General features: G+C 31.0%; 1 protein-coding gene and 2 long non-coding RNA genes across 4 annotated transcripts; all 3 read right to left on the bottom strand.

Annotated features, from left to right (window-relative positions):
* Positions 1-1756: 1756 nt before the first annotated feature.
* On the bottom strand, positions 1757-2579 carry LOC143570262 (uncharacterized). Its single transcript, XR_013141898.1, has 3 exons — positions 2527-2579; positions 2344-2415; positions 1757-2167 (listed from the first exon to the last, which is right to left on the bottom strand). It is a non-coding gene; the product is annotated as an uncharacterized LOC143570262 (long non-coding RNA).
* Positions 2580-3096: 517 nt separating this feature from the next.
* On the bottom strand, positions 3097-4665 carry LOC143570268 (uncharacterized). The gene is made up of 5 exons (XM_077055952.1): positions 4558-4665; positions 3842-4462; positions 3579-3775; positions 3379-3493; positions 3097-3288 (listed from the first exon to the last, which is right to left on the bottom strand). The coding sequence occupies exons 2-5, from the start codon at positions 3995-3997 to the stop codon at positions 3097-3099; spliced, it is 660 nt and encodes a 219-aa protein (XP_076912067.1). The 5' UTR covers positions 3998-4462; positions 4558-4665.
* A 4976-nt stretch (positions 4666-9641) lies between these two features.
* Positions 9642-11648, bottom strand: LOC143570263 (uncharacterized). 2 transcript variants are annotated; one of them, XR_013141900.1, is made up of 4 exons: positions 11502-11648; positions 11387-11436; positions 11020-11091; positions 9642-9907 (listed from the first exon to the last, which is right to left on the bottom strand). It is a non-coding gene; the product is annotated as an uncharacterized LOC143570263 (long non-coding RNA). The 2 variants fall into 2 exon arrangements; XR_013141899.1 differs by having other exon boundaries at positions 11387-11648.
* Positions 11649-14714: the final 3066 nt, after the last annotated feature.

The raw sequence follows: 14714 nt of genomic DNA on the forward strand, positions 1-14714 counted from the left end.
ATACAAATGGATAATATTTAGTAACTTGCAAATAGATATTTATTGACTAAAATTATTTTACCTGGTATATCTTTTGAAACTTGGGTGGATAATTTTGTGGTTGATGAACGAAAGTTTATAGGTGTAGAAACAATGTTTGTTTTTTGGCTATCACGATATTGTTTTCTACTGAGTCGACACAACTTCGAGCTAGTATAAGAAGCATTGGCGATCGAAACTGTGAACTATGAAATTTGTAATTAAAATGAATGATTAGAAAAACATAACAAATATTATCATATAAAGGATAAAAAAATTATTACCCTTTGATTTAGCAGAAAAAATGTCATTATTAAATAATGCCGAATTTTGTTATGTATCTTTATTTGTGGATTTGGATTTACCCTTTGAAGATTGTGTCGTGGTCAAAGGATCAGACTGAAACATATAGACTGATGAAGTGTTGGATGAACATGCTTGAATATTGTTAAAGAAAGTTGACGAACCTAAAAAGTTAATTTGAGAACATGAATATATACAAATACAAATGAATCATATTTAGTAATTTGCAAATATAAATTTATTTCAATAAAATTTATTATACCTGGTATATTTTTTGAAACTTTAGTGGATATTTTTGTGGTTGACGAATGAAAGTCTATAGGTGTAGAGACAATGTTTGTTTTTTGGCTATCACGGTATTGTTTTCTACTGAGTCGACACAATATTGGGCTAGTATAAGAAGCATTGGCAATCGAAACTGTGAAGCATGAAATTTGAAATTAAAAATAAATGATTAGAAACACATAAAAAAGATTTTTATATAAGGATAAAGAAAAAATATTATACGATACGAAATGTGAATTGCAAAATTGGTGTAAATGATAAATACATTTAAATTTAAATTATAATGTACCATTTGTGATGTTTGATAGCGAAGGAATTCTTTGAGTTGTTAAGCTGTAGGAAGTAAGTTGTATGTTATGCAAACCTGGTTTAAGAAATTAGGAAAACAAAATAACAATTGTCAGTAAAGAATTAGAAATTTAGCATATGTTGTGTTACTATCAAAGAAATATGGTACCTTTCAATTTGTTTTGAGATTTTTTTTCATCCATAAGTTGTTTTCTCATTTGTCTTTTTTCTTTTGATTCTATAAAATGCTACAACATATAAGTGAGGATAGAATAACTACAAAACAAATGAAATAAAATTTATACTATTTGTAATGCTAGACAGTGGACTCCTAAGACTCCTAAGCTGTTCGTCTGAATATCCAGTATAACATTGCATATTGGATTAGTTTTTGTAAATAAGTGTATTGTAATTGGGATAAGTAAAATTTGAATGACATAATGAATTGAGAATATGACCTTGAATATTGTTACTGGGTGTAGCGAAATTTGATTTTTTGGCATCCAAATCTAATTTCCTCTTCTTTGGGATAAGCTTTGCATAAATAAATTGATTATTTGTATCTGTGTAAAAATTACAAAATCATATGAAAACCAATAATTCGTAAGTATTAAGAAGTAGATGGTAGAAATAAAAAATTCTTAGGCCATGGCACTTGAAAATTCTTTAAACTCTACACAAGTAAAAATCGAAATGATTCATAGATAAAATATTATTTTATTTAAAATGAGGAAATATGTTAATAAAGTTTATGAAAAATAATTTGTGTAGAAAAATGGTGAGCAGGTGAATACTTTTGTAAAAACATAAATATAACAAAACAAATACAAATTAACTAACCAAAACATAAGGATAGTTGAAACAAATTGTCTTACATAATTGACTCCAACAAAAGGAAGTTAAAAGTTCAAAAAACATAAACCTTGAAATCATCCAACAAAATGATATAGTAGTTTTGAAACGATAAACATAATTTCAAAGACATTAAATTAAAGTGCAAGACAACCACACAGAGAACATCAAGACTTTAAAGTCTTCATTTTTCAAGCTTGGGAATGAGGAGAATTGGCTTGCCATGAGAAGCGGCCTTGCTGGTGGATAGCTCCCCAATCTCCTCAAGATCAAGACTGTCAGACAATTTTTTTTTGAACTCTGGAAGTTTGGATTTCCTCTTGAATGTTACAGCTTCACCAACATGTATTTTTCCCATACATTTGTCATTGGAAATTTGTGGCAAAGGAGTGACATTGTCATCCATGATTTCAGAAATAGCCTAAAAAGTTTTATAAACAAATGGTGTGAAGATAAATATTCAACATAATTAACATTAAACGTAAAAAATTGAAAACAAAGTATGAAATGTTGATTCTCTAAATAATTATAAAATAAATTTATATTGTTGAGAATTTTATTAAAAATGTGAATGTAAATATGGGTATGTAAAAATACCTTTATGTTGAGAGTTTTGTTTGACTCGGCAGCAGCATTGATTCCAATAGTAAAATCATCCAAGTTATCAACCTAAATAACATATTAAAAAAGAGTTTAAAATGGACATTTACAAAGTTGGGCAAACTTAAAAATAAAAGAATAAACAGATTTTAATATTGACAAAGTTTGTACAACTCATACATTCAAGTTAACAGTTTCTTGTGACTGCGAATCGGTGAAGCCGTTGGTAACAGTGTAGGTTCCCAGCCGGATCGACACGGAATATCTCGTTCTACGTAAATGCGGAATCCCTACGTAAGACGTTACGAGCGTAGAAGACGATACAAGTTAACACGATTAAACACACGTTACAATAAACAAAGACACGTTGTATTGCAACTGGAAACACGTGATACAATGATCACTGATTACACAAACTCTCTGACTCGTTACAACTCGATTAACAAATAAATTACTAACTCAGCCGTAACCTAGCTGATTATATAGGCGACAACTTCGCCTAGCATGTTCAGGCGAAGTTGTCCATAACTTCGCTTGTTCCACAAGTTCGCCTATATCAAGCGAACTTGTGAGAACTTCGCTTACATACATAACACAAATCCAACTAACACGATTACAGACACTTGACACTGAACTACTGACATCATGCACCAACAAAGAGAACCAGAGGTGTCAAGCAACAATGCATTTAACATATTCATAATGAGAAGTGAATATAATGAAAAAATATAATTTAAATGAAGTGCTAAATTATTTAAATACCTCCACGATGTTCTCTTTTTTCTCAAGCTCATATATGATATCCTTATCGTCGGTGAGTTTAGAAACGCCAAAAACCCATTTATGATTGTCAAGGTTGTATTGACTGATGTCAATCTTAAATGCAAACTTTTTACCCAATAGAGCTCGAAATTCATCTGGAAGAATCCCATTTTCAACACCCTGTAATATAAAAACATATGTTAATGAAGGACGATATTAAAAATTAAAATATATAAAGATTTAAATGTAAAAGAACAATGTTACACGTACAGTTTTTTTAATTAATTCTGATGCAGTTGTTTTGAGAAGTTTACAAGCATCCCTATCAAACAAAGTCAAAGACAAAGTTCCTGTTGAATCTTGCACATCCAGTGGGATTTTGAAACTAAACAAAAAATTATAGTTACGTCAGTTATTAAATATAAAAAACAACTAATAAAGAAAATGATGCTCCATAACTATGATAACACCTTTGGAGATATTGAATGACAGTGTTATTGCAAGACTCTGTTTTGCACTCATAAACCTCATCTTCGTCAACCAAAACAGCAACATCACGTTTAGCATTGTCACTTTTTTTGTAAACCTTCCTGTTACAAGCGATATAATACCAAGGCACGTCTTGAGGTATCATCCGAATAGTCCCAACAATGACAATAGACTTGACCTAGAACAAAATTATTAATGTTATATAAAAAAAAGAATAATTATAAAATAAACTAATGCACTTTACCTGGTTCAAATTAACTTCAGCAATGTTGTTGAATTCGGTTCTTACAAGATACTCATCATACATAGATAAAAACATTCCCGAGAGCTTAGATGATTGACTTGAACACGAAGAAGCAGCAGAGTTTTGAAGAAAACTGTTAAGAAATACATTTTTCATTGATTAAAAGACATAAAAAAATAATTTAAGAAATAAATTTTTGATAAATAAATTTTTAAACCTGTTTCTAAAAGAAGTGATTTCATCAATTTCTGAATTGATGAAAAGCTTAGAAACATTGAACGAATTGTTCACATAACCAAAACGGTCAAAGTACTTCAATGTACCAAACTGGAGTATGACAACGGTAACGCCATGTTCATCTTTTTTTTTTGCCAATGCTCTATAATCCGATCAGCATAAGAGTCCCACAGAGTCAAGTAAACTTTTTGCATCCTTAAAAAAACAATCAAATAAAAAATTTTAAACTATGTTGATAACATTAAATATAAATAATATATTTATGATCTACCAAATATACATACTCTAGATCTTGAATAATGACATTCAGTTTTTTTGCGTCTGTCCCCCTTGCTGTCTTGACTTTCTTAACGTCTTTAACATCGACAACAAAACCAATCACATCTACATAACGAGAATGAGAATTGTTAACATATATAAAGATATGAAAGTCTTTGAAGTAATGAATAACTTTAATTTTGAGAGGGTTTTTTTGTTACCTAGAGGTTCATTTTCAGGTGCAGTTTTGTCAATGATATCCTTGAAGCTTGTGAATGAGAAAGCATAGGTCGGACCAGAAAAATCATTACATGGGTACACTTTGGTGTTTGGTAATGCAACTATCAAAGAGAAAACGTACTACAACTATCAAAGAGAGACTAAAGGAGTGTTTGGTAATGCTTATTTAACCTATTTCAAAATGATATGTTCATTAGTTTCAAAATTTACAATATAATACGAATGAGTAAAGTATAAATATGAAAATAAGAGATCATATACCTCTATATAAAATCAAAGAAAACTTTGTCAAAAGAAGAAATAAAAGTTATTTTTCAAAATTTTTGAATAGAAAAAAAACATATAGCAAACCTGAAAAGTTGAAAAAGGCAATAGTGTTTTGGGAAGACGAATTATTACCTTGTTGGTGCAATGTATAAATTTAAAATGTTGAATTTGAAAAGAACATATAGATACATATATAATGAATGAATGTGAGAAAAAAAATTATATGTATATTTCAGTCAGCTATGAAGAGTATGAAATATCTAAGTTTAAACTGGTTTGGAAAAACGGTTTTTTTACATTTGTGTAAACGGTTTTTTTTACATTGTTAGTGAAATGTATGAATGTTATATTTTACAATTTAAAGTTTAAATAAAATAAGATATGTCATGAATATAGCTAAAAACAACTTATATTTGAGATTGACAAGATGAATATGTTGTTTTGTGTATTTTTAAATTATGTAACAGTTTCAATTAGATGTGAAGGAAAGAATCGGTTAACCGAACCGACCCGAAACAGGACCGGTATGAAACTGACTGAAACCGTAAGTTCGGAGACGGTTTGTAATTTTTCCACCAAAACATGTTCTAAACCGGTTAACCGAACCAAAAACAATTGTAAGTTGGTAATATATCGGTTTGAATACGAACAGAAACCGAAAAGCAAGATATGAACTATGACTTACAGTTCCATCCATTTAAAGATGTGAATCCATATGCCCATTTGAAGTATGATGTGAATCCATTTGTCCATTCTCATTGCAGCCACAGTTTCATCCATTCCCAAATATTGAATACAAATATGCATAATAATAAAAATTAGAAATAAATTTGTGTAATTGTAAACTACATATTTTCTAGAAGAATTGGGACTTACTGGTTAATCCATTTGAAATGAAAAGCAAATCTGAATGTATATGTCTATCGTGTGTGATTCCCAACGCCTGGCAAAAAAAAATTACAGAATGGTCAAATATCAAATTTGTGTAATCAACGTAATCTATATTGAAGCCTAATTTTGTTTTACCCAAATGTTAGGCACCATCACAGAATCAAACTTCAAAGTATAAATATTATTACATACCTGTTAATAATCTAAAAATTGATGGTATAGTCATAGGTAATCAATAAAATCTGAAATAGAAACACAAATTGGTCAAATATCAAGTTGGGCAAAAAAAAAATTAGGGTTTCAGATTAAGAAAAAGATTTTAGCTTACCTAAAGCAGTGGCGCGTGACGGTGTTTAAGCAGAAATCGAAACCGCATAAAAAAATATGATGATGGAGAAGAAACCGGGAAGAAACAGGGAATGTTTATTGATGGAGAAGGAAGAAATCTTGTCGATGGAGAAGAAGAGGGAAGGAAAGAAAGAGATGCGGCGTGTATAAGATAATCAGTGGGTGTTTGGCGGTGGTAACTGAGGGGTGAGAAATTCTCTTGTTTGTTTATGAAAGAAAGAGGTGAGAAATGGAAATAAACCATTTCCATATCTCTGATTTTGTTTCTCTAAAAAAAACTGAGAATTGGATTTCTCTGATTTCATTTCTCCAATTTTCCTCCTTTATTTCTCCCATCTTTCATTCAGTCTCAACTCCTCCACGGCCACTCCGATCGCCGGTACACCAATCACTAAACCCTAACCTCCGGTAACTCATTTATTTACAAACTCTCACATTTACTTTATATAATAATGCTGTAGCAATATCACTATCATTTGTCAAATAATCGTAGCTTACCTCCTTTCAGGTGATACATATATTATTATTATATTATTCCGTACTGAATATATGTCCGTCAGAGGCGAGAAAAACGCGCCACCTCACTACAGACGATACGGTAGTGGTGGTGGCGGAAGAGGCGGCTCTGCATTTCATTCCGGTAAAAGGTAAAAGTAATTTTTAGGGTTTTTACTTGTTCAAAACAGTATATTATTAAATTAGGGCTTGTTTTGTAGTTATAAGAAAGTAGGTAGTAGTAATGCACAAGGAGTACAAGCTAGGGTGAATGCTTTGAATCCGAATGTGAATGCAAGTATGGGCTCTTCGAATTCTTCGGCTGGTGGTCAAGCGACTGCACATATTCAACATGCATTAAGAGGTATGTTTATTGATTGAGTATATAAATTAAGCTTCCTTGTGATAGTGTTTTAGTGAAAATAGCTAAATTAAGCTCAAATTTAAAGACATGTCGCCTAATATAAAATGAAGTTTTATCGTCGTTCACTGGACAACTTGTTTCAGTTTGGAGATGAGTTTACAAATCATTTTGTATTTACATCAACTGATGATAAAATCAGTAAAAGAAAATGTAGACCTGTAGCCATTGTTGTAGCAGTCGCTAGTCGGGCAGTGGGATGGAGGACTAGTGATTAATGGAATAAATCGGGGATTAGTCGGGATTAATTGGCGCCTAGTCGGGATTCTTACAACCATGCCTGTAGTGGAGTAACATAATATCAAATATCAAATATTGTAACATTTACATTATTTTGAAAAATAGTGTTTAAAAATGTGAGTTGATTGTTTGAGTTCTAACTCTACTTATTATATAGAACAATGGTTATCTTTTTTACATTCAGATTAGGAGGTGAGGACAACAGAATTTTAATGGATTTGTGTAGACTTTAGTTATGTACGTGCATTTTTTGTGAACTTTATATCATAGTTATCAAATGTGTTAGGCTCACTCAAGGCGCATAGACCTCACCTAGGGCCTAGGCACAAGGCGCAAAAATAGCGAGGGCCTGAGGAAAAATATGCGCACTTAAATAAAACATTTAAAATGTATTATGCATATGAAAAATAATACTATTCTTCAAATAAAATAAACAAAAGCTACTATATAACATTTAATATCATCTAATTAGTACTAAAAGTTCGAAAATAGTCAAGATTCAAATGTGATTTCCAAAACTTGAACAACAAAACATATCAATATAATGCCTTTGACTTCTCCTAGATCTAAGTTTCTGTAGCAGCCCTTGCATTTCTTTTGCTTGGCTTTTATGTTGTGACAATGCCGAAGCGCTCACCTAGGAACTAGAAGCGCATTTGTTGAGCCTCGCCTGAAAAATGGGCCTAGGCGCAAGAAGCGAGGGCTTTTAATAACTATGCTTTATATTGTTTAATTAATTATTTTAGGAAGACCTGTTGCTTCATCTACTAGTGCTGCTATAAAGCCGGCTGATGCATCGGTCCAGAAAAGCACACCGGGCTTGCCAAAGGCTCCACAAACAAATGTGGTTCCTCTTAATTCTGGCACCAAAGGTCCTCCTACTCCTGTTAAAGGTACAGAGTTTGTTACTTTTCAGAATTATAAACAATTTTGATGTGCGATTAAGCTTGAGTTATTTTAAGAGTACTTGCATATTACAATTTATTTGTTGGTGTTTTTTCGTTCTTAGGACCGCCTGATGCTTCTGGGGCATTTTCTCTTCAGTTCGGATCTATTAGTCCCGGTGTTATAAATGGAATGCAGGTATTTATCATAGCTATGTGCAGAGATTTTTTTTTTGAGTTTTGTCAATCTAGATAACTACTTAAGTAGATATGTGTATATAGTTTCATGACCTTTTCATAAGCTGTATGTATTTGTAGGTACCTGCTCGAACCAGCTCTGCTACTCCAAATTTGGATGAGCAGAAACGGGTAGTAAAGCAGTTGACAAATTGTGTACCATATTCGGTAAGGATAGAGCTACTGGTAGTAAAGTAGTTGACATTGGAGAAGAAGATGTTGTTCAAAAGATGCAAAAAAGCTCACCTGTTGATATTGAAGACTTTGATTTTGTTGATGAAGCCGTTCCAAATGTTGATAGATCTGAAGGACAAACAGGAAGTGTAACAAGCAAGCGCAAAAGAGGTAGAAGCACGGATGCAGATGAGATATATCGAGAGTCTTGCAAAGATATCAAGGAAGTTTTGCTTCGATTTGGGGAGATGGTGGGTGAACAACTTAGCAAAGAAGGTATGGAGGCTCGTGAAATCTATGAAAAGGTTAGTGATGAGTTGAAAACTTTACCAGGTATCACTACGAAAAAACGGTTCAAAGCAGCTCATTTGATTGGTAAAGATGTGGATCTAGGACGTTCTTTTCTTGCGTTGACAATAGAAGAGAAAATTGAGATGGTCGAGTTGTATACCGATGGTTCAATGGGATAGTTGTGTATGGTTGAAGTATGTTTTATATGTGAATTGGTTTTAACTATGGTTGATGTTTTTTGCTTAAAAACTATGTTTTGTGTGTGAATTGGTTTGATCAATGCATATTTTGGTTGGAATTTATGCATCTTTTTATATGTTTTTTATTTTTTAATAAATATTTGTTACGAAAAAAATACTTGTGCTAATGATAAAGTTGATATAATTCTCTGTTTATTTTCTATGTACCAAACAAGAGAAATGATTCTCAGCTATATTTCTCTACTGAAATCTCTGTACTACCAAACAGAACAGTCAATTCTCATTCTCCAGACCAATTCCCTTTCTTTGCAATTCCATTTCTCTATTCCATTTCTCTACAATTCCATTCTCTGTACCAAACACCCCCTTAGGGTTTGGAATATTGAAAGGGAGGCGTGGATACGTAGAAATCGAACACGTTAGTAAATTAAACGTGGAGTGAACACGATAGTGTTTGAAATATTAAAGTGACACGTGTCCGAACCATTTTGCTTTATTATGTATTAAGATTAAGGTTAAGATTAAGATATATATATATATACACATACTAGGTTTGAACCCGTGTTATACACGGGGTTGAAATATGAATAGTTTTTGTTGGAATTAAGAAAAGTACAACTTCTGGACTAAGAAATAACTTAATTTTATTATAGAATCTTTACCAAAAGTAAACATACAACAATATATAAATTATTATCATAAAAATGGCATTAACAGCAAATCAGGAATTTGACAACTCTAATTTTGGCAACTTCAACAAAATTTGATGTAAGCTTCCAATTACTGTTGACATCGGAGATAGAACCAATTTGATGTAAGCTTCCAATTACCATTACATCAGAGATAGAACCAATCTATATTTGTGCAACTTGAGTGCCAAGTCCTGTAACATATTTAACATGAAAAGTATATATAAAACTAATTTACAGTTAATGAGAATTAACGAAAATGACATGCTACAAAGAAGCGACACATAGCCAAAAACTTCAGCACCAACAAAATTGACCAAAACATATAACATAAAACAAACTGAGTACCAATTAACATGAAAAAATCATACAATTTTCACATGTATAAATACCCCCATGTTGTTCGCTCAAATAATAAAATACAATTATGCATAACTAAACACTTACATTACATAAAATCTTGCACATTAACAATTATAAGTACCTTACTACCTTAACTTAGATTAAGAGAGAAAAAAATAAGTCAAAATAAAAAACCTTAACTGAGAAAAGAAATATTGAATTTAAACTGATAAAATATATTGTTATAATATTTAAGTTAAAACACCATGTATAAGAGTACTACCAGAAGTCAGACAAAGTGAGTATAATTACAAAAGATCAATAACAAAATTTGATGAAATCAAATAAAAAAGACACTAACAATTGTAAGCATATAAAGCCAAAGGATATTTTAAAGCCAAAATCTCCAGTTGATTTTTTATCTTTATGCGTTATGCTTTAAATGTTGTTCGGTCTGTACCTAGGCCATAGCAACTTTTCCGAGAAGCATATACACGATTATACTAAAAAATTGCACCTATGAAAGACATTTTGGCAAAAATAAATAAATAAAATGTTTTGATTAAGAACACATCAAAAGTCAAAAGACTTGAGGATTGAAATTTGAAATTAAAAATACAGTGCTGCAATAACGAAAGACTCACACCGTTGGGAGTCTTTGACATGGATCTAACTGAAGACACCATTGGTGCACACGTTCATCTATACAAATAACAATCACTTTTGTACGTATCTAGATGCTTTTCTTTTTTGCAAAAACTAAACACAAAACTTGTGGCAATCACTTTTGTACAGCACTTGCTTATTCATTGCATACAATGCATTCAAACTCTAAGCCGTATGACAATATGAACATTCAATATATAAAAATTAAAGAGAATATAATGCTTTAAGCGAAGTGGAAATTCAAAAGCTGAAGATGTTGTGAAGCTTAACTAAAAAGTAACTAAAACTAAATGCAAACCTGAAGATGTTGTGAAGCTTCCGAGCTCAAAGCACCGTGGCTGCAGCCAATCCAATCACCATCCATCTATCCCTGAAAATCAACATCCAAATTTCAGTTATATGAATACAAATTAAACGAATTGTCATACTATTACGATCATCCAAAACCCTTGAAACTTTTAAAAACAATCTAAAGAAAGCATTATAGTCGTTTTGAATATTTCACCCTGATTAATCAAGTGATCAACAATAAAACCAAATCTTAGGATCTTAATGGTTAAAAAAAAATTAAGATCGGAATTGAGTGAAAATGGATATTTAAAAAAATAGGTATAATTCAAATATGTAAATTGTTTCTATTTAGTCGAATATGATATTGCTAATACCTTTAAACTTGAAGATGATGATTGCTATTGCACTTTTAGTATGATGGAATCTGTAATTCAAAATTAGGGTTGTATAGAACACGATTAACGATAACATATGAATTCAGATTAATACTTTAATCGTTGAAGAAGATAGAAGTTAGGTTGATGATGATGATCGAATATTGCTAAAGCCTAGGGTTAAGCCTAAAGGAACAATGATTTGTGTGACAGTGAAAATTTTGGGTTATAAAAATATACGATTATAAGAAAATGGTTAAAGTAGGGTTAATTTAAAAGACCTACGATTTCTTAAAAATTATTATTGAAACATATAAAATTTAAGGAAAAATTAGAAAATGCCATGTGGCAATTTAAAGAGTTTTGGTGAAAAACCAACTCATTTATTAGTAAGAGAGATAGGGAATACTAACGTACAAATGAAACTAACATGCTAAACGTGATAATCAAGTAGAGTAATTAATAATTACATCATAGAGTAATTATTAATTACTCTACTTGTATATATATTTACTCTACTTGATTTTTACGTTTAGCATGTTAATTTCATATATATGTAATCCAAACCTTATATATATATATATATATATATATATATATATATATATATATATATATATATATATATTTATTTAATATACAAGTGCTGAGTTAAAAAATTTATTAACGGTAATTTGAGTCTTAGACACATAGAGGTCAACTTAAGATATATTAAATTAAATGTGTTGAGCATGGTTAACTTAAGATATATTAAATTTAACGTGTTGAGCATGGTTGAGCAAAAGACGTTTGGTTCAATACGCATTTTCAATCATAATCAAGGGTTGAGTTATAATAAAAAGATTAGTTTTTCTAGGAAGAATAAAAAATAATCTTGTCCATTCATTTTAAAATTGAATGGTTGAATTAGATTAAAGAGATCATCAAGTGTAAAACAAGGATAAGGGCATAATAGGGATAACACATTTGTTGACTTTATCTCTCCACATGCAAGGCACATGTCAAATACCCCTATCATTTTAAAACGCTCATAACTTTTTTATACGACATTTTTTTTCAAAACAATTTCACCATAATAACGAGTGTTTTTTTATCTTTTATATGAGTACCATATTGCTATATAAAAATAAAAAAAATTCGTGGGTTTTTTACAAAGTGTGTTTTATCAAAATTGTGTTTTACAAAATTGTGTTATACAAGTGTGTTTTATTTTTTCATAGTGTTTTTTGCATTGTGTTTTTTACATTGTGTAATTTAATTGTGTTTTTCATTGTGTTTTTATTTTCATAGTGTTTATTCCATTGTGTCTTTTTCATTGTGTTTTTCATAGTGTTTTATTTTCCGACGAAATTTCCGAAGACTTTTCCGGCAAGGTGGTGGCGGCGGGCGGTGGTGGTTGTAGAAGATAAGTTAAAATTTAAGTGGGTTTTAATTAAGTGTGTTTTAATTAAGTGGGTTTTTGAAATTAAATTAAGTGGGTTTTCAATATTAAAGTATTAGGCAAAAATACCCTCATTCCTAGCCTTTTTAGGATAATCAAACTTCTTATTTGATTTTTTCTGTCATAACCAAATCGATTCTTAGTTATGGTTAAACGATTATTGTTTAGGTAATGGTCAGTTCTGTTAACGTTCTATTATATAAATCTTGTCTGCTTTTTAGATTTATTTTAAAAAGTAGTGATTACTTGAACTAGAAGGCAACTATGTAACAAGTTGTGTCGCTACCTTCTTTGAATTGCAAAATCCAATATTTTAAAAAATAAATTGATTGATCTTGAAATTATAATATTACTATGCATGACCAGTTGAACTTGGCTAAGTAACTCCACAACTTCAGGCGCGAGGAAACCAAAAGTGTCAAAAGCAAAGTAAAAGGTATAAATAAATGTTGATTGTCAAGACATACATTCTCATGTGTAGGCAACTTGTATGAAGCAACTTGGCAATCTGGGAAACCACTACTCCTTAAGCCCACGAGAGGGGAAACCACTGTTAGATCCACACACACATGTGTTTTCCTCATATCCATCCAAACACCAAAATATCATCCGGTCAAAGAGATAATCTTCCATTCAACGGGCCAATCAACAATCAAGAAATTAACAGGTGTTTTTTAAAACATAAATTCGAAATTTTATTATGAAATTATTTGCCAAAATCTAGATATATAATTTTTTAAAGATAATTTATCCGGTCACAATAATAAAATGATAAAATGAATCAAATTTGTAAACGGATGTTAGGAAAAAACTTATTGCCAATATTTTTTTATGAAAACTGTAAGAAACTATAAATCAATTTGTTTTGTATTAGTTTTTCATGCTACAAATAAAAATGTTTACAACTTTAGTTTTTGTTTTAGTTAAATCACAGTTTAACAAAATAAAAACTAAAATTTAGTTGACTAAAAATGTGTATGTTTGGTTCGGTTTATTAACGTTCGGTTGTTAGACACCATCGTCCATAACCATAAGTCCATAACCACAATTTATCGGTTAATCAAAGAATTTTAACCATACCGTCAGTTAATATCGTTAATTTGCTTTGGATATCAATTAATTTTGATTAATGGTTAAGTTTGCTCGCTCCTATATTGCTAAATTTGAGCTGACTAGCTTGAGCTCCACCGACATAGTTTATACGTACAATTTGTTTATGCCACACCAGTTATGTATCGCGTGCTAATAAAATAAACGATCTAAATTTATTTATTTTTCACAATATATAGTACTATATATATCTACATGTGTCACTCAAGTGCTACAAAACGAGAAATTTTGATGAAGACTACATTAATTGGGACCAGGTACATATATCCAGCAATCAATATCATGGCAAACAAGTTAAATAGGTGATAGTTAAATAGTTACTTTTATTAGAAAAAAAAAGATGTAGAGACATTTCAATACAAAAACAAATTATGTGCAGTATATCCATTTCAAACTTATACCATATTAGTTTATTTATTTGTTTATTTATCCAAATAGAAGCTAGATTTTCTTGTATAAATATAACACATGCATTACAACCATAAACACAACTAAACAAGCTTATCGATCTTTGCTACTATCAACCTTCTAGTGATAATGGCTCGGATTAACGACACCACAACTCCTCCACATGCCGCCATTGAGACGGTGATACCGGTAAAGGCCTATGGACACTTAATGTCTTGAGCTATACTATACTCATAGGGAGAGCTGCTCGGCGGTTCCTCACTCTAGCAGGTTATGACATGAAATGTGTAACTCCCAACGCAATGAAAAGTAAAGCCTTAGTTGATTTGCTTGCCCATTTCCCGAGTGGATAATATGAATATGTACCTC

The sequence above is a fragment of the Bidens hawaiensis genome, unplaced genomic scaffold, assembly GCF_021521415.1.
Source record: "Bidens hawaiensis isolate Kalapana, Puna unplaced genomic scaffold, B.hawaiensis_p1.1 tig00024866_1, whole genome shotgun sequence".
NCBI classification, from domain to species: Eukaryota; Viridiplantae; Streptophyta; class Magnoliopsida; order Asterales; family Asteraceae; genus Bidens; species Bidens hawaiensis.

Coding starts and splice junctions, on each gene's coding strand:
- LOC143570268 (XM_077055952.1), bottom strand. CDS start 3,997: ATGAAAAATGTATTTCTTAACAGTTTTCTTCAAAACTCTGCTGCTTCT. Junction 3,776..3,841: donor CTGAAGTTAATTTGAACCAG/GTAAAGTGCATT, acceptor ATTTTGTTCTAG/GTCAAGTCTATTGTCATTGT. Junction 3,494..3,578: donor GTCATTCAATATCTCCAAAG/GTGTTATCATAG, acceptor TTTTTTGTTTAG/TTTCAAAATCCCACTGGATG.